General features: G+C 30.8%; 1 protein-coding gene across 1 annotated transcript in view; it reads left to right on the forward strand.

The window, feature by feature from the left end:
* LOC147064519 (guanylate cyclase 32E) overlaps positions 1-20,960 on the forward strand; it is a 264,366-nt gene that overhangs the window by 27,684 nt on the left and 215,722 nt on the right. Inside the window, exon 2 of the mRNA XM_085957667.1 lies at positions 16,806-17,014. Coding sequence (XP_085813793.1) covers positions 16,970-17,014 — 45 coding nt within the window. The 5' untranslated portion in view covers positions 16,806-16,969. The remainder of the gene's footprint in view (positions 1-16,805; positions 17,015-20,960) is intronic.

Genomic DNA, 20,960 nt, shown 5'->3' on the forward strand with positions numbered 1-20,960 from the left:
TAAAAAGCGAACACAAATAAAATGAAACTGATTTATTTTAAAGTTAGTCTTACACTCGTTGCGTTTTCATAAAACTATGTTAATAGACATCATGACCGATCTCACTCACTCAATATCAAATATTTTATATATATTTTCAAGTGAAATTATATAGTAGTGCGATTCGTGACGGAGTCGATGAGTAAGTGAGGATTCATACATTGTCCTTCCAGTTTATACAAATACAGTACCACATTACAAGAAATATTGTCGTAATTAACAAATAATAACAGACCCTACTGATCTAGTTATGATTGAGGAAATGCTGAATAATGTATTGTTTTGTTTTGGCAACAAAACATACATATTAACAATTGTCACTCATTAAATGTTATGATTGCTACATATAGGCATATAGTCCATTGTTAACTCTAAATACTTAAATTATCGACCTACTAACAACTTTTTGCAGTAACCCCCATGTTTATTTAACGAATACAATTTGTATTTGTTAATATTCCTATAACTGTGTATATAAACAGCATTTAATCAATTTTTACAGTAAAAAAACATACTAAATACGTCACCTTGTTACGTCCCTGCATTAAATCACGGGGTAAGCGCAAGATCACGCCTTTCATCGTGTGATGACTGCAGCGTATAGATCACTCTTGTAGCACTGCTGCTGACAAATGAAGGATTGGCCACGGCGGAGGAATCCTTGAGGCTCTAACACTTGAATTCTTAAGCGGACACAGCCCTCGGTAAATGATGTATTTATAAAGAAACTCTTCACATGGTTGGGACATGTATTGCCGGATGACGCAAAAGAGTATTACATTTCGTAATATTGTGGCACTGAATAACTATGATACTTTTCTAAGAATTCTAACAATTACATTGTACAATATTATATTCCAACGTAATACTTTTTGAAATAAACAACTTTTTAAATCTCAGAAGCAGAGGCACAGGGCCATGGTAAGATTCAAATACACGTCTTTCGCTATTCGAATCCCTCCCGGCCAAAGCTTGGTTTTAAGAATTTTTCTAATATGAATGTATATTTCTGACGTTTTTTACGTTCTGTATTTCAATAAAAACATACTTTATATTCTTAATCTTGGTTAGGAAAATTCAGTCATGAATAAAAAGTAATATTCTTGCATTATAAATAACACACATGACAGTTATTATTTATTATTATTAAGTATATTTTTCTATGTCATAAAATAATCTAATATAGTTGGTGCGGTAAATATTTTTCACATCATAGCGGACTTTAAAATAGTGATTTTTTATAAAAATGCTATCACTGCAGAGTGCAGACCAGGAATGATGGCAGAATGTCATAAATCGAATTTATTCGAGAGCATGCATCCAGTCATAACTACCTTTATTCACCAGCAACTAACTACTGTATAACCTGTCATTTAAATCTACGTGTTAGTTTCTACCATGTACGTAGGTACTTCTTTACTTTTTAGAATCTGTGAAGCGAATATACTTTGATCCACAATGATAAAAACAAATTTTAATGCAATTATTTTTCTTGGGTGTTCACAGTATTGCTCGAAAAAAATATTGTATATTATAATACAATCAATATCTAAATATTATTTATGTAACCTTTAAAGAAGTGCAATTGAGATTACCAAATTTTTCTGAAATAAATATAGATATTATACAGTATAAAGTAGTGACTTGAACGTATTAATTGCATAACCAATGATATATTCAACGGATGGATCTAGACGCGCGCACCTATATCCATCCGTTCGATTTCAACGAATATCCAGTTATTGCCTTTACATCCGTCACTATAATATTCGATTAAGCTCGTGTGATCACTCCGTCAACTTTGCAAAACGTAGTGAGTTTATCCAAGTGCGTTATTTTCAATAAGTTTTATCTTTGAGAATCGATGTCTCTGCCGAATCTTAGGGATACATTGGTACGACCGCATTATAAACACTTAAGTGTGGACACGGCGGCCCTCGGTGATTGAAGTAATCACAATGAGATTCATCACGTGGCTGGTACACGTGTTTCAGATGCCCTCAAAGACTGTGGCACTCCGTACCCTAGAGGGACAAATTCAAAAGTTTCGTTACCGTTGCCGACACTTCCTCACTTTTCTGTGGTGCTAGAAAAGCGATCTACGTACTGCAGGTCTCAGATAGTGTGCAAAACGTGGTGATAGATTTTATGATTGCCCTATACCCCAATGTTAGGGGGTGACAACTTACAGGGTAAAATAGTAGCGGTAGGTAATTTTGTTGCATTTAGAAAATTTGCCGCATCATTAGTTTTTCTTACTTATTACCTACAATTTTTAATATTGCCTCTACGTACTCTTCTCTCCCACTTAAAGACATGTCATTTCAGCGAATGCATGGTGACCTCAATCTTGAGTAACTGCTCCTGAGACATTTCCAATCATATAAAAATGATGCTTCATATCCAAACGTAAAGTCTCGTGATACGCCCGATTAAGATCGGGTGTGGTGCGGAGCGGTTGTGGTTTGGTGGGACCATTAACTTCAATGTAGTTGGTACCGAAACTGGTAATAAATCGTCGAAGATGTTCCACGTAATAAAATAAAAACAATTACAATAAATGAATAAATTATTATAAACAGATAAACTTACTATGACACTTACTACATACATGTCTAAATAAATCAGCGTAGTTTTTATAGAACATTATCGTTTAAGTTGTCATTTTGTATAATTGATTTGATACTAAGTAACTTGTTCGGCTATGACTATTTTTTGTGCCGTTTTTTTTGTGCAGTAATTCCATTGAATTGTTTTGTCACTACATATTATTACATATTATAATAAGCATATCGATACGCTACTTACTGTATTAACCGGAAGATTATATAATATAATATAATATTATTGATAAAAACAACTACTTACTCAAACTAGTTTATTGCAAAAAACACAAACATAATTTTGTTCGATCACGTTTTTGTTTGCTTTGATAATTAATTATGTCTAGTCACACTTATGTAATTTATTGTGAGATTATTTTTTATCTAATATTTAAATATGGAACATATTTGTTTTATAAAAATATCAATAAGTAGCTACCTACCTACTTAATATTGTATGCGCTGTTTTAAAATATATAATATGTTGTATTAAAAGAGTGTTGTGTTTTGTTTAAATGTTGTCTCTCAGCTGTTCTTTTCACATTAATTTACTCAGAAACAATATTATCATTCTAACAATCCTAGTGAAAATATAACATTTATCATAAATAATGACAAGATAAAAAAAAGAACTTTTTATATACCACGTTTTTAAATTTTCTGTTGAATCATAATATAAACTTGATAATTCTATGTATTAATAATTTAGGACAAATAAGTCAATTGTCAACAAATCATTTTTTTTTTTGCTATTTTGCAACAAACAAACAAATATAGAATACTGAAATGTCATTTTGATTTCCATAGTAACGTACGTAAATATTAATAATTTAGTTGCTAGGACCACCCCCTTAGCAACCAATAATAGTGGATTGGATAAATAACTTTTCATACGAAACAGAATTAACTGAAAATGAATTCAATTCTACTTAAAGATGGCTAAAAGTATTAAAAGAATGCATTGGCATCGTGTTCCGATATATTCTAAAAGTTTCAAATGTCTAGCTAGTCGGGAAGTTAGTTAAAAATTTATTGCAAGATTTGTGCTGGATAAACAACCACCGGATAAACAAGAATACGAGCTAAGAAAGACGTGGTAAAATAGTAAGGATCAACTATAATAGTGGGAATAGTTTTTTAGATAAAGCTTGTCGCATTTTAATCCATATTATGCTATAGATTCATGGAAACTAACACTTTAATAAACTCATATATTCAAATAAACCATGCAATATTATTAAGTAAAGTTAATAAAGTTAATACATACTGTTTCCAAAAATATTATGTACTGAGGGGTATTATTTCTCAATCGTTTTTGAAGTAAGAGAAGGAGATTAACTGGGTTCAGTGACGTCCCGTGGGGGTAGGCAGGTTAAGTGTCGCTTGGGGGCGGCAGTTATTCCGGCAAATAGAAAATAATCATTAGGTATATGTAGAAACAGTTACCTAAACTTAGTAACAACTAAAATATCTGTTCATTAAAAAATTCAAAATTGTTAGCCACTTTCTCAACCTATTAGGTAGGTACATACTCTGACTCCAAAAACAATATGTGTATTTATTTGCCAGACTCAGGATTCGAATCTGGAACTTTATAATTACCTTATAAAATTTATATTATCATTTTGAAAAATCGAGTTCTACCAAAGAAATATTAGGTAACTAAATTAATAGAAAGTATTAATAGAAGTTGATTTAAAAAAAATCTTTGTGCATTTAATAATATAAGTATTTATTATTTCAAATACTATATTCTGCTGCAAAAGAAATTTTGATCTCTCAACATTATAATATTATTTGTAACAAATATCTAAATTCAGAAAAATTAATTAAAGTCCGCCAAGAGAATATCAATGCTATTATTGTGATTTGTAGCCTTAGTAAGCCTTAGTAAGCTAAGGGATAAATAGAATAGTTCCCTTTCAATTTCCTTTTGCGGTCTCCGAATGCAATATAGGTCATGCAAAGTTATAAAATTTAGATTAAATGAAAATTGCGATGATATCAATTTACTTATCCATCTATGAATTATTAAATCTAATTAATGGGATTTTCTTATATTTGGTATCTTCCACATCAGTAATTTTAGCATCCCTTGATTTAAAAGGAAAATAAAAACAAAATTAGTTTCAGTTTCACATAAGAGTATTAAATAACTAAAAGTAACGTATTATTTTCTACTTTTTCTATTTCGTGTGATTGTTTCATGAATCACCTTGTAATTTGTAATGACTGAGTACAATTGACTTAATATCTTGTCTATAATAAATAGTATTGTCATAACTAATATAGGTACTTTTTAGACAAGAGACAATATGGATGATTCGTTCAGCGAAATGGTAATTTTCGACTTTTATGATATTATGTTTATGACATTTTACTTGATAGTTAAATATCTATACAATGCATTATATTTGTCTCTAAAAAAGTCAGTGACGTCCCTAGACAAAATGCCGCCCCATTTTTTTATACAATATTTTTTATCATCCGTGCTCGTGTCGTTTTTGGTTACCAAATACGTCAAAGGGTAACGGAAGTAAACTAGACATCATGAATTTTTACGTTATTTAATACCATTTTGTTTCTAACCAGTGAGGTGAATTTTTTAAAGGAAAGATATCTTCGTTATTAAGTACTCAGCTTAGGTAGCTATTTCTACATATACCAAATGATTCTCCTAGATTTGCCGACCTTCGAGTAACTGCCGCCCCCAAGCGACGCTCAATCTGCCTTCCCCACGGGACGTCACTGATAAAACTTAATAAATAAATAAGTATTAATAATATTTTTTCATAACAAAAAGTATATTATCCTAATTACGCTATGTCCGTGTAAATTATAAAAAGGTTTTTAGTAGTATTGTCACTGTTATTCCATAATAAAGTACTTTTTGTTATTAAGAGCGTACTTCAGTGAAACGGCAAATAATTTTCAACAGTAGGTGCGACGAAATTTCTCACTAGTCGCCAATCGGAGACCGACCGTCGAGGTGTCCGCACGTCGATTTGTTTTGTCATGGCGTCGGATGAAAATATTCTTAAATTGTGTAAATATGACTAAAAAACTTTACGTATGTACTTAAAAAAGAAAACATGTCAATGAATATACTATTATTATTAGTAATATAACAATAAACATAACGTTAAATGGACGCATGTTGGATTTTTATGACAAATTAAATTTCGTTCGGCACGCGTCATTTGCACAATCCGCGCATCGCCTAGCCACGATCTTTTTAGACCATGCCTCAACTGAAGTATAGCCTTAATTTTCAGTAGGTAGTCAATACAAATAAGACTAGTATTTTCCTATAATTGAACTGTTTTTGTTGTTCAATGAATAAGTCACAAGATTTAAGAATTTAGTTTTCGTTATTGAATAGATATACGTAAATTGGAATACGTCAGATGCATCTTAGAAAAATATTTTTTGTTGGAGCACGTTGGCCAGAATTTAATGAATGCGGGTTGGAGTCCCACTGCGTACCAATATATTTTCCAAAAAAAAATACTCAGCTGTACCAAATTATGTATAAAACTTTACATATTATTATGTGGGTACTTACCTTTACTCTAAACGGAAAATGGTTAATATAATAAAGTGTAATTTATGATAATCCGGCGATACCATCAAAATTTAAATACATGTGTCCGTAAGTTTTTTTTAAACAACTTATTTCTAAACTGGACATCGCAACTAACAGCTGACATTGCAAACCATTCTAGCTACAGAATACATACAGAATACATACAGAGTCAATGAATGTTACGACATGCGTAAGTATGTAGAGAGACTAGAATACGTGCAGACTCTCTCGATTCATAATGTCGCGTCGACAGTCATTTTTGAACCCGCGTCACTGCGTCACAGGGCTGCCAACTAAAACGAAAACTTACCATACTATTTATTTTTACAACACAAAATGTTCCTTTTTTTCATAAATAAAAGTGAGCCATTTTATTTGTACCAGCTACCAATATCTCTGAAAACGTAGGTACATAACATTATATGCATATTTATTTTTACAACATAATGCTTCAAATACACTCTATGACGATCGGTCATATATATGTCGAAAAACCCGTTTCTTATGTTGGCGTCCTGTGTCACAGGGTGTCACAGAGTGTAAATACGATGTCATAGCTCTCATACAATATGTATGTATAATGTTGGAATGGCATATATTTGATCATAGACACTAAAACGCTCTTAGCATATATGTGCCCGATCGTCATATAGTCTATTTGAACCCTTATATACAGAAATGCGGAAGATACAGGTGAATTGCTGACAATAGTGGAACCCAAAGATTTATATTATTATCAGGTAGTGCTGGTTATTGTTTAAACTTTTAATGTAATATAAAATGATTGTTTCATTTTGGGAAAGAAAATACTTTAATTAAAATTATGCAATCGTATATCTTAGTGAATTTGAATTTAAGCAATAACTACTTATCAGTATCATTGTAACTCACAATTTAGTGGCGTTTCCTGAAGGGAATCATTTAACCATGAATATGTGAACACGCAATGTTGTCTAGTAATTATGGTAGGGCAATTTAATTATAGTTACAGTCGTTACTGTCAACTTTCATCACGGCTATTGCATCGCTTTCTCTTGCCCTCATCTCTTTCCTCTACTTATATCTTATTTCCGTGTATAGCGTGTCTAAAAACACCAATTCTCAGGGCAGCTATTTGTAAGTTTGGTTTTCTTTGGTAAATCAGGAATATTTTGAAATTTTAGTTTATTGAGAATTTACAAATATTATACTAAAATTTATAAACATACTGATTTACTATAGAAAGCCAAAAATATCAACAAATGGCTGCCCTGAGAATTAATGTTTTTAGACTTATCAACATCACGAAACACACGGATTTCATGTCAATGTAATTGAACATCAGGTTTATGTGATATGTTTATGTATATTTATCCTCAATTTATATAATTATGTCGGTTCTCAGAACGATATTTTTTTTTTAATATTGAATTTTAATCAAGTACTAAAACATGATGCGTTCTATAGGTATGTGGTGCCAGATAAAAACTACTAAAATGAATTACTACACTATCTAAGCACATAGTAATTTATTATTCATTAGTAGATATTACAGTGCATACACTATCACTACTCACAGTCACCGATTATGATCATACGATACGAACTGAATTACCCTTACCCATACCGTTTGCAGAGAGAATCTCCAAACACGCTTTGTAAACTACGTTGACCCAGTGCAGTTCCACATGGAGTTCATAAATTAAACACCTAGTCTTACAGCGACTGAAAACCTCTTATGCTTATAGCGCCTCACCCTTTCTACGGAAAACCCGTGCATTTTTCCGGGAATATTCGTAGACACTTCTAACTTTAATTCTATCCATGAACACCTGGTCTGCAGCTACATTAACTGGTGGGATCAATGACATTATTAATGGACAACGCACTCAATACAGTAGCTAGCAAGTAAATTCGAGCGTAGTGACATTCGAACATGTATAGGTAGACGTCACGCAATTTCCATTATTGCAATATCACACATCGGGAACTTATAGCAATATGACCTTTATTAATTGTAATGGCGTTAGACCAGTGTTTCTAGTATCAATGTTCATTTGAGAGAACCCGTTCGAACCAAACCATTTGGCAGACCCGACAAAAAGCATAGGGAATTTATAGCAATATCACCTTTATTGTATTGGCGTTAGAACAGATTATACCATTCGGCAGACCCAAACCATTTGGCAGACCCGACCAAAAGCATAGGGAATTTATAGCAATATCACCTTTATTGTAATGCCGTTAGAACAGATTATACCATTTGGCAGACCCGACAAAAAATTAAGTGTCATTTTTTTCCAAATGCTTTGTCCATATTAATGTCATTGGTTGGGATGCACAAAATAAGTCGTTACGATATGTCACATCGATACCTTAAATAAAAATAAACAGGGCACGCCGTACAAAGAAGAGATATTATTCAAAAGCTGAGTAAAAATAACCAGGAGTATCTTAGAGGTTGAAAAGTACACATAAAGTTTGTCGACAATACAATGTATGGGAATTTAATCAGTTTGAACGGGCAGTTATTTGATCTAATTATTTTAATATATTATGTAGTCTTGATAATGACGTGGAAGCCAAAAAGCTAATAACTAATAATCTTTTTGGAAATTATACTTCTTTTGGCGCGTATGGGAAATCAGATCAAAGTGTATTTTTGGCGTGTGACATGTAACACTTACTTCATTTTTTCACACGAAAAAAACGCACTCGATTGGATTCGAACCATGATTGTTGCGTTATCAGCCGAACGCACTACCTTTACGCCACAGTATGATAATGCAGTCGTGACGATTATACAATATAATATCTAGTTTAGAATTGTTCCGTTTTTTTATTTTGTTAACTGTCAATTCATGGTGGAACTGCATTGTATTGTTGTTTAATTTAATAAAACGCAGTTAAAAATGTCCCTCTGAGGCGGACGAAACCGGTCCTAATTTATTGATTAAAAGTGGAATAAAAAATACAAAAAAAAACAACAACAATTGTTCCGTTGCCTAGTTAGCGAATTTATTATTCTCGGCCATTTGCAATTCCTTGCGTAAACAAACAATTAAGCGTCAGTTAGCAATATAAGTTAAAGTGTATAGAAATAAACCAACGGCGTTCCAATAAGCGGTCCTTTTTCTTGAGTGTATAATTTAACAAGATAATTAAGAGCTAGTCAAAGAATCTAGTTTAATTTAATAAATTTTGTTTTTGTTTTGTTACGCTATAACTTCTAACGTGCGTACCTACAGTACTAAGTACACACACCGATTTTTTTATACCTAATTTAAATTCAATCTAAAATGAGTTCTCTTGAAATAGAACAGTTTTTTGGCAACCCTGCTGCGCCCGCATTATGCCATAGTATTGTAATCGCGAATAGTATTGCTGCAAATGCAAATAGTCCACAAAAGCTGTAAAAATGTCCGCGAATTACTTTTCTATTTTTAACTGCTCTCATTACATTGATGGAATGAAGATTTTTTATGCGGGCTGTCACCAATGACTTGTCGGATTCGACGTGTCTTACAGTGAAGTACTTACTCACCTAATTAATTGCAATTACGAAATAACGAGACATATTATTTAAAACTAGATGGATAAATAAAGTAAATTTAGTAGTCAACATTATACATTTTTAGAAGTCCTGTGAATAAAATTACTTTGATTAAATTAATCTAACCTGATCGCATTGACTTATACAGAGCACAAGCTTTTATTTGAAATTTTAATATTTTATAGAGCATACGTTTGCAGAACATGTTAAAGATATAAAGGCAAATAATTATAATATAATATTTATAATTGCTAGGTAAAAAGAACTTTTATATACAACGTTTTTAAATTTTCTGTTGAATTATTATGATATGCTAAAACTTTTACTTGATATGAAGTAAATAAAAAACAAACAAACAAACAAATATAGAATACGGAAATGTCATTTTGATTTCCATAGTAACACACGTATATATTAATAATTTAGTTGCTAGGACCACCCCCTTAGCAACCAATAATAGTGGATTGGATTACGGATGTCTTCCGAAATAACTTTTCATAGAAAACAGAATTAACTGAAAATGAATTCAATTCTATTTAAAGATGGCTAAAATTATTAAAAGAATGCATTGGCATCGTGATCTGGTATATTCTAAAAGTTTCAAATGTCTAGCTAGTCTGGAAGTTAGTTAAAATCGATGTCGATGCAATATTACATAATATACGGCATTATTTAAGTGGACACCTACGTATACTTTATATAGAATTTGTCAGTAATGATGTAAAGACATAAACGCAATGTAAGTTGAGTTCATATTTCAATCACGTTCATCCGTTTACGAAAGATTGAGTTCTGTATGAGCATACATAGACGTTCGCGAGATAACCTTTTATTCTGCCATATCCGGAAATTTGTAAGTTTAAACAGTTCACCGCAGTACACTTATTCGTGCGCCGCAGTACGTGAAACATGAGTTCGTGTAACATTTAATCAAATGACGAGTTCTTCGTTGAACATTTCACCGTGGAGTATATTTGTATGTATGCTACAACATGGGGCGAATTTTACGAGATGTCTTTACTAGACTAGGTTAGGTTAGGTTAGGTTAGGTTAGGTTGGGTTAGTTAGGTTAGTTAGGTTAGTATGGTTAATCTAATTGGAACAGTACTATTTGCAAACTATCGCCGCATTTTGTAAGATACGTACAAATGTATTCCACGGTGAAATGTTCAACGAAGAACTCGTCATTTGACAAAATGTTATACGAACTCTTTTTTCACGTACTGCGGCACACGAATAAGTGTTCCACGATGAACTGCATAGGTACAACTTACATGTAACCTTATTCCGTAGATGCTGCGTTATTAAATAAGCACTATGTATAACTTTTTTCGAATTCTATTTTTATTCTGGAAGGCTTTCATTCGTGTGTGGATTGGCCCCGACTGATATCATGATAACCAATAAGATTTAATGAAATTTTAGATATGACATCCTATTTGCAAATTTATGCGTTGACGCCAATGTTCCACCATTGATATTCAAGGTTCGACATGTTTGGGTTGAGTGATTAAGATTGTCAACTCGAACGCCGACGCAAAAGGCGACAGCTTGTTAGCAATATTTTAAATTAATCCTCTGACACAGCAAATGTTAGTTAATTGAAAACGGTCAATATTCTTGGTATAACAATTAACAAATATCATGTTCCACTAATTTAAATGCAGTTATTACATAATATTATAATAAAACTTTGAGATAATCATATTATGCTACATTTAAGCTTAGTTGTGCGCAGTTATGACTAGTGTCGAGTCGTGTAGGATTCATCGCTAAAAGATAGGAATTTCGGATTTTTCTGCAAATAATTTTATTCTAACACACTGCTGAACACGTGTATTTACTGCATTTAAGATTATTAAGTTGTCACAATATCAAAAGATCTTGAAGAAAATCTTTCGCCTATGGAGGGTGCAATACAACATAAATTTATATAAAAAAAAATGTTATATGTCTGTTTACTGGAAGCCAGGTGGGAACAGCGCCAATTTTCAGAGCCGATTTCGACAAAATTCATGAATTCAAGAATGATAACCTAGCAAATAATCCAGTATATTGGCTATTTTCAAAATTTGTTTGCCGCTGGCTTTCATAAAAAAACACAAGAACCAAAAAATTAAAACTAAAAATATGAAGTAAATACCTACGTACGAGTACAATAAATTTTCAATTGTATGTATAATAATATGTATTAAACCGAATGCGCCACAGGCGATTGTTTTCAGTACATATTATAAATTCATAAGTAAAGTATAATACGACTTTTTATAGCTTACAAGCTTTAGGGGAAAAAATTAAAGGGAATCTAGCATTCTCCTCGAAAATCGGTAACACCCCCGCGAGCGAATCAAATAACCTCCGAAGGTGCCCCGGCGTCTGCAAATATGCGTTTTCCGTACTTGCGTCCCTGTTTAATGTAGATGGAGCTTTTATATATACACATATTATGTAATATAAAAGTGAAGCAGGAAAATGGGTTTAATTTTTTAATGATTAAGTCATTTCGTATTGGCATACATATTCATACACTGGCATTATTATGTTTATTTTCTGGGGCCACACTGAGTTAAAAATGCCTGTAAAAACATATTTTATACAGTAAGATAAACCGCCACGAAATAACAGAACTTATAGTCAAAATGCTACAACTTTAGCTAGCTTTGAAATAATGATTTGTTTATTATGCGAATTTTGTACTTTTTAGTACCTAACCAACGCAAACTGTCAAGAGCTTTCTGTTTTAATCAATTTCAATATTTTTTTTAGATGTCGGTACTAAAAACGTTCTGGAATCGTAGTTTTAATGTTATGCTTACACTAAGACTTGTGTTTTAACACAAGAAGTTTCAATCATTCTTTTTTAATTGGCATTATCTAGTATTCTAGTACATCGAAATAGATAGATAGAAAAATCATGTTTCCTAAATTACGTCTTTCGTATTATCAAATAAGCCATAACTTCAGAAAACACAAAATTTTCCGTACAAAAACCTCCGGGTCTCGATTTCTTTAACCATGCAATTGGCCCACTTTGGGAATCACTGTAAAATATTGACGGATAAACTACCACATGGTGTCTGAATGAATTGCTAAATATTCTAATTAATTTCGAATTGAAATAATTATAGGGGCAAACGATGCTATATATATTCTTGATGGATAAAATAATGAATAAGGATGTGGCACACGCCCACTGGTTTTATTATAATCAGTTATTTGAGTACTCTCATACCAGTAATACCGTACCTCTATATTTACTCGTTTTTTTTATTATTATTTTTTGTCCCACATCCATCAACCAGTCACGTTTTGTTGCAATCATAGCAAGTTTAACAAAATACCTAATATACTTAGCAATATAAAAGATAACTTTCAATTGTCAAAAGATTCAAATCAAATTTAAAAATATAATTTGTGATTTTGTAACGGTCTTAAACTTAATAAGATGTATGCTCGGATGAATCATTATGTAAAATTATTAAGTCCACCCCAAATTGAAGCATAATGACAGCCATAACTTGAAGGTATCCAGATTTTTGATATACATTGCTTGAAATCAATTCGCTCAACTAATTAAGTATATCTTCTTCTTCCTGGTCATGCACTTATGGCTGAGGATCGTGACCACATTTAAATTTCGCCATCCTTTGAGCGACCAAGACTTTCCATCCTTCTCGATCTTCCGCTTCTCTCAGGGCAGAATGGATGGTGTCTCCAGTCAGCTCTTTCACTTGGTCGCTCCATCTCGCAGACGCTCTTCCTCTGCTTCGCCTTCCCTGGACACTACCCAAAATTACCAGTCTCTTCAGGTTGTCCGGTCCGCGCCTGACAATATGTCCAAAAAACTGCAGAATTCTTCATGGAAAATCATATACTTAAGTAAATTTTGAATTAAATCATTCTGTTCCCAGCCTGCTACCATGAAATTATAGATCTGAACTCTAATCTACCGTTTTACCGTCTAAAGTTTTATAAACAAAATAAAAATAGTATAAATTAATAATATTTAAGCTAACTAGATACCTTCATATTAAAATTACAAATAATTATACGAGCTTTAAAACACAAATTATTAAAAATATGAATTTTAATAATAATTGACCTGTCTCACAACTCTCACAAGGACATATTTTGTCCTATAAATATTTAAATTAACCTGAAAAAATATAAAATATGGATAGGAATATAATGAAGCAGTTAAGTATATACTTTTATTTGTCTTCGTTTATATTGCTGGAGCGACCAAGTAAAAGAGCTGACCATTCATTCTGCCCTGATAGAAGCGGAAGATCGAGAAGGATGGAAAGTCTTGGTCGCTCAAAGGATGGAAAAATTAAAAAGTGGTCGCGATCCTCAGTCATGAGTCGACCAAGAAAAAAGATATTGTTTTATCAATTTTAAACTACTTATTTATTTTAAGATCCACACTATCATTAATACATATAAAAACCACATAAAATCTTTGACCTTAACTTTTTAATACCTACTTTAAAATATGCACATAATAATTATGAATAGTTCAAAGTATCTAATATTTTCTCAATATGATGTTAATAGTATATTATTATAATATAATACGGCTTTTAATAATGTCAATAGTTAGTTGACCATTCGCGTTATTATCGAATCGTTAATTTAATTTTGATTAAGGCTAAAGCCATAAAAATTAATATGTTGCTCTGATTCGGTAACAGGGTATTGCAAAATAACTATAAAGTTAAATGAATAGCAATAATAAAATTAGTTTGTATTTACTCATTAATTATTATTACTCTGAATAACTGTCCCTGCGTGAATTATAAATGACAATGTTGACTGTTTAAAATGATAATGATAATAATGTATTCGCATCACGGAGGCTCAGGTATAGATATACCAGCATAAATCATCAGGTATTCGAATTTAGAACTAAACTCATTATAGTATAAAAGTATTGAATGATATTATTATGTGAAATACTAGCATGTGGCGCCCTCACTCAGCGGACAACTTATACCGGTGGATCTATAGGAAAGGTTATATTTTTCTTATGGCTATAGTCAAACATAATTATTATTTCAGTACCTTCAAAACGTGTCAGTTTTTAATTTTAATTTTATCTGTAAACATGCGCAAATGAGGATAGTATTTTTTTTGCCTACTTAAATATTGCGTTTTCATATTTCAAAAATGATTTTACATGTTGATATAATTTGAGGGACTACAGCCAAAATCATCTTTAAGACAATTCTATACCTCTCGATGAAGAGCTCGTGGCCCTTGGTAATTGGCAAAAAACAGGGATTTATACAGCAGATGAATGCAATGTAAATACTGTTGATAGAGTGGTTTCTTCTTATGTCGCAAGAAGCACTGCAAAATGAGAAAGTCATTAAAATTCTAATACGGCTAAATTCTCTCTCTATTGTGTTTCATGTTTATTTTAATATAATTTATTGGGAATTTTAAATTAAGAGGACTTTAGAACAATGGTTTGGCGATCAAGTTTTTTAATTTTACAAATTTTAAATTATAGAGTTAAAAATAAATTATTTTGACCTACATACTAAAGGTAAAACCGAAAAAATTTCCACTCTGATGCGGACCGTAGGATTTCCGTTGTGTAGAAATAGTGGTGTAGTGAGCCTTTGTTTATTATTATTATGATTTTAATGGGGACATCACCTGCTCGAAAAAAGTGAACGACCTGAAAAATGGTTTTAAAACCAACATACCTTATGCTTATATACTCAATCATAGTTGATATTTTATTATATAACAGGGTTAATCTAATAATATAAAATAGATAATATGTTTATATTACCTACATCAACATATTATTATTATAATTGGTCAAAGAGTCGCCCGTTGAGCACGAGGCTATCAAATTTTCAAGAACATTGTGAAATTCAGAATTCTCGTCAAAATCTACTATAAATTAGTTTTTCAGAGCAAGAACACAATGTTTTTGATTATGGCCAACAATTATTATCGTAAATAATTATTAATTATTAATTACTTTTTTTATTCAACGAATAATTCACAATATTTAAGAATGTAACATTCTAATTATTGAACATACATAATTTTTGAAAATACTTCTGAGAAAATATAAAAACCAATAGAAAAATCTTTAATAAGTAATTAGCTCAATTTCGAAAACGCTTCAGAGAGTATAATAAGAGCCGTTAGTTAAAATTTTTCATAATTAAATATGGTACCTTTAGAATAGTGGTATATGTGCGTGGGTGCGATACCCGAGAGATGCAGGATGTCTTACTTTTTTCAAAAAGATTTTTTTAATTGGTTTTAATATATTCTCTCAGAAGTGTTTTCAAAAATTATGTATGTAAATAATTATGTTAAGATTTTTTTAAGGTTTACTTTATTAAGGCCCATTGAGTAAAATAGTAATTAATTATACAGACTATATTAATGCTGTGCCACAACCTAGTGTGCTGGGGAATGGGACAACTGGACGCCAGGACAATTGGACGCCGCACTGTCGTATACAGAACGTGGACGAGGAATTTTAATCAGTTTATATCTACTACTTAGTAGTTTTAATTCATTTTACGCTTAACATAATGTTTTTTTTATTGCGGACTGAGAATTACTATGCCTAAGGCTTTATATAAAAATAAAGAACTCTTTTTTTGTTGGAACTTAAACATATGCACGATTAAATTATTATTGACGTATGCATATATAAATTTTTACCAATTATTAAATCATAATATAATAATTTAAATATAAATAATAATATTAAATATTTTTTTTAAAAGTATCTATAACTTACTAACGTCTATTTATTTTTGAATTGCGTGGCGTCCAGTTGTCCCGGTGCCAAATCGTCCTAGACCCGTCTGCTGCTGAGAGATAATATAGACATAATCAGCGAATATATTATTTATCTCGGGTCAAGCATATCTGAAAAAGGTGGATGCGGTTATACAATATCATGATGAAATTACATAAGTTCCTTATTGTAACTTAACTATTATTTAACTACTAACTATTATTTAACTACTAAGTTACTAACTTAACTATTATTTTTTTCTTTCAGGTAAATAGACCTATAAGAAGAGAAGATCGCGCTAGTCACAATAAACAGTTTTGATCAGTGTATCTTACAAAGTGATGAAAAGTTTTTATTGTTGATAAAAACGTACCGTCAAAGTGGCAGACTTATTTTTACGATGACTTTAAAACATTCCAATCACGTAGTGAATGAAACATAAACAGTTTATGGCGCCAAGACGACACTTTTCAAAGGTAAATCTAATAATAGTTTAAACTATTTTAATCTAGATTAAGTTTTTCGTAGAACAATCGAAAAAAAAAACTACTATGCTTGCGTTATAATAATGTGTATTTATTATTTATTATTTTCTTGGCAAGCACGGTATTCACCTTTTTTATAATACTTTTAATGCTTACTGTTTTCTTATAATTAAACCCACATTAGAATCTAGAATTTAAATCTAGTAAATAGGTACTATAGAAATGTGAAAACGACATAACTCATTAATATTTTTACAATTAATAATCTTTGTTTTAACAAAAAAAATCATTTTCTTGTTAATTAATTATTTCTATAAAAAAAATTTTAAAAATGTATTTTTGTATCAGTTGACATAATTAAGTATTGGCAACTTACTGGTATTCACGAAGACAAAAGTTTTTTAACTGATTCCGTTGTCAATATTCATTTCCCTCTGTACCCTTGGGTAAAGGATGCCATCTTGGTAAAATGGCGACCAAAAACGGTTTTTTGGTTTATATTTCAATAACCATATACATTTATTCTAAACATAATACTCAGCCATCACTCTTGCCAGGAACATAAAAATATCACACTAACAAGCCACGGAAAGCTGCGGGCCTATTTAAGAAGATTTAAATTGACAGACGATGACTATTGTACATGTGACGACTACATCTCAAACTATGTGGCATGTCATCAACGACTACCCTATACTATAATAATTACAAGATAAAAATAACTTTTTTTATATACTTACAACGTTTTTAAATTCGCTGTTGAATCATATAAACTTGAGTTGACTAGCTTAAACGATCAAAAAAAAATTTACTTGATAAAAATAATACTGAAATGTCATTTTGACATTTCATATTGATTTCCATAGTAAACCACGTATATATTAATAATTAATTTGCTAGGACCCCAGACCCCTAGCAACCAATAATAGTGGATTTGATTACGCATTTCTTCCGAAATAACTTTTCATACAAAACAGAATTAACTGAAAATGTATTCAATTCTACTTAAAGATGGCTAAAAGTATTAAAATAATGCATTGGCATCGTGTTCTGATATATTCTAAAAGTTTCAAATATCTAGCTAGTCGGGAAGTTAGTTTAACATCGATACTGGATAAACAACCACCGGACAAATAAGAATACGACCTAAAAAAAACTTAAAAAAAAATGATGGACTCTCAGATCTCTATGTAGACAGAATAACAATGAAATTGATTTCCAAAAACCTTACGAAATACTAATCAACAAAACAACACAAGAACACTACAAATAATATTTAATTCTAGCCATAAATAAAATGAAAGATATAAATGGAGGAACATAATTAACTGGACATCAATGTAACTAATACTCCCAACCACCTTCTATGAAAAATAAAAAAAAACCATTATCGTTACAGAAAAATTATTCTAAAATGAAATAAAGATCGTTAATTTAACATATTATTTTTGGTATGTGAGTTAAACGGTTTTACCACAATTTGTGAAATTAATGTTAATAACACTCCTGTTTGATTCATTTTATCATGATCAGTGAATATAATACACTACATGACGACACGCTCACTTTAAACTCAATCGACTCTTCGGTTGTATATTCTTCACTGCTATGTGATTCCACTCAATGTTATTATAGTCAGGTAGTTTAGCATGAATATTTGTGAACACACCGGATAAAATTATCATTTTTTCCATAATATACTACTTAGAGACATTACTTTATAATTAATTATATAAATATATTAATTTAATTATATAAATATATTAATTTAATTATATAAATATATTATCAATATCCCGGCTTGTAAAGTACGCTGGATCATAATTTTAGTACGTCAGAGTACATTTTCATTAACAAGGAATTCTAAATCAACAAAATGACATTTGACTGACATAATTTTAAAAATGTTCACCAATGTTTTGTTTTGAAAATTATACAAAATAGGTACATATATAAATACTAAGTACTAACTAAATACACAATTAAAGACATATATTTTTTTTTACAAAAGTTGTCATTATGATTCCATATAAAAGATGTTATTCTCCATGCCGTATTATAAAAAAAATATATTGGCGGACGAAACCGGTGCCGATCATTAACTTATGTGGATTTGAAAAATACTAATACAGTATTTTTACTATAAACAATACGAGAAAATCACGTAATGTTATATTAGTATGTAAATCAATCGTTTAAAAATTACTATTAAGCAGATATTAAATTTTCTAATTTATTTTTAATATCTAATTTGTAAATATAGCTTTTCAATGTTCAGTAAAAAATATTAATTTCAAATTTTAATATATTCTTTAAGCGTCCGCTGAATTGTGCTTTCGGCTACAATATCGAAACTTTCCTTTACTTTAAAACAATGTCTTTTTACTCGTCATTCATCGTAAAGTTTTCTTTGATTAAATATGAATTTTCTATGCCTTAAAAAGCTGCTGTCAACTCTTTGAAAACTTTATCAATATTGATTTGAAAAGTTCATGCCCAATAATAATAATAGACTGCCAAAGTATAAGAAATCTAACTTAATTAATATTAGAACCAATATATTTAATCGTTGTATAACCATTATTGATTGACAAAAATTACATGACTGTTTCAAAATAATTTTACGAAATTGATTTTTTTCAATTTAATAACAGTAAATACAGAGAATTATGATTATAATTGATTTTAAATGGATCAGGAATCTATGAATTTTGCAGTGTATAACATTTTTTATGTGGAGTAAAAAACTCCCACGGTGGCCGCGCGGCTTAAGCGTTGGACTATAACGCCGTGGGTCCCAGGTTCGAATTCTTGGTCTGGCAAGTACACATATTGTTTTTCAATTTGTGTGTGTCAGGGTATGGACCTAATAGGTTGAGCAAGTGGCTGACATCCATTTTTCGTAAAAAACAAAATCTGTCAATACAAACCTTTACTCTGTGGAGGCCCATATGATTCTATTAGGATCGGACATGGTCGAAAGAAGAAAAAAGTTTATATTTATTATCCTCTAGTGTTTGAGGGTAATTATTAGTTGTCAGGTTAAGGTAAGAAAATTTTATATTACTTTTTTTACTTTGTTTTAAGAACGTATACGATGTTATCGTAAACATAACGATTAATATATTATCTTATAATATAATAGTAAATATATATTTATTGTTAAGTTTTTATTGCACTAATAAAAAAATTAGCGAAAGTATATTGTTTTTTTACAATTCAACGGTGAAACTTATCATGATAAGATAATAGATTTAATGCAAAAAATCCGCGAACGAAATCAACAACCTTAAAATAATGCATACGATGATGAATACATACTTCATATTATATACTTACTATGTTTTGAGCCATGGATAAGTATGTATCTATAATATGTATACAAAAATATAGCTTTACAACTACTACTACTGCGGGGCAAGGTCGACTATCTGCAGGGCTAAATGTTGTGATCTACATTGTTTAAGAATTTCCATATTCTTAATAATATTTTAGTTATGAAACAGTATTGATTGGGTAAACGAATAATTTTCTGAAGATTATGTATTATTACGAATTTAACATCCTCAAATTTTTTGTGTACTCAATATTTAATTACAAAAATATTTCATAATTAATTCGCATGTGTAAGTACGTCATTAATAAGCTCGGTTAACACCTGATGCTACCTATATATTTATATAAAGCTTGTTGCCATTATATTGGCGATAACACGTCGTCTAATGTGGTTATTAGTATTAATTTACATTATGTCTAGATGATCAGTAGCCTCGGCCGGTAAATACGTGATTCCTAATCCCACTTTAACTAACCTTTTTCTAATAGGTTTTTTTTTAAATTATATATTTTCATTAATATTAATGTTTTTGTGATCGTATCTACAGTCAGATGTGTATCTTGGTCGATTCATGAAAAGGTTTTGTAACATATTATATTA

This window comes from Rhyacophila brunnea, unplaced genomic scaffold, assembly GCF_057557595.1.
Source record: "Rhyacophila brunnea isolate RB1 unplaced genomic scaffold, BYU_Rbru_1.0 scaffold_7, whole genome shotgun sequence".
NCBI lineage: Eukaryota > Metazoa > Arthropoda > Insecta > Trichoptera > Rhyacophilidae > Rhyacophila > Rhyacophila brunnea.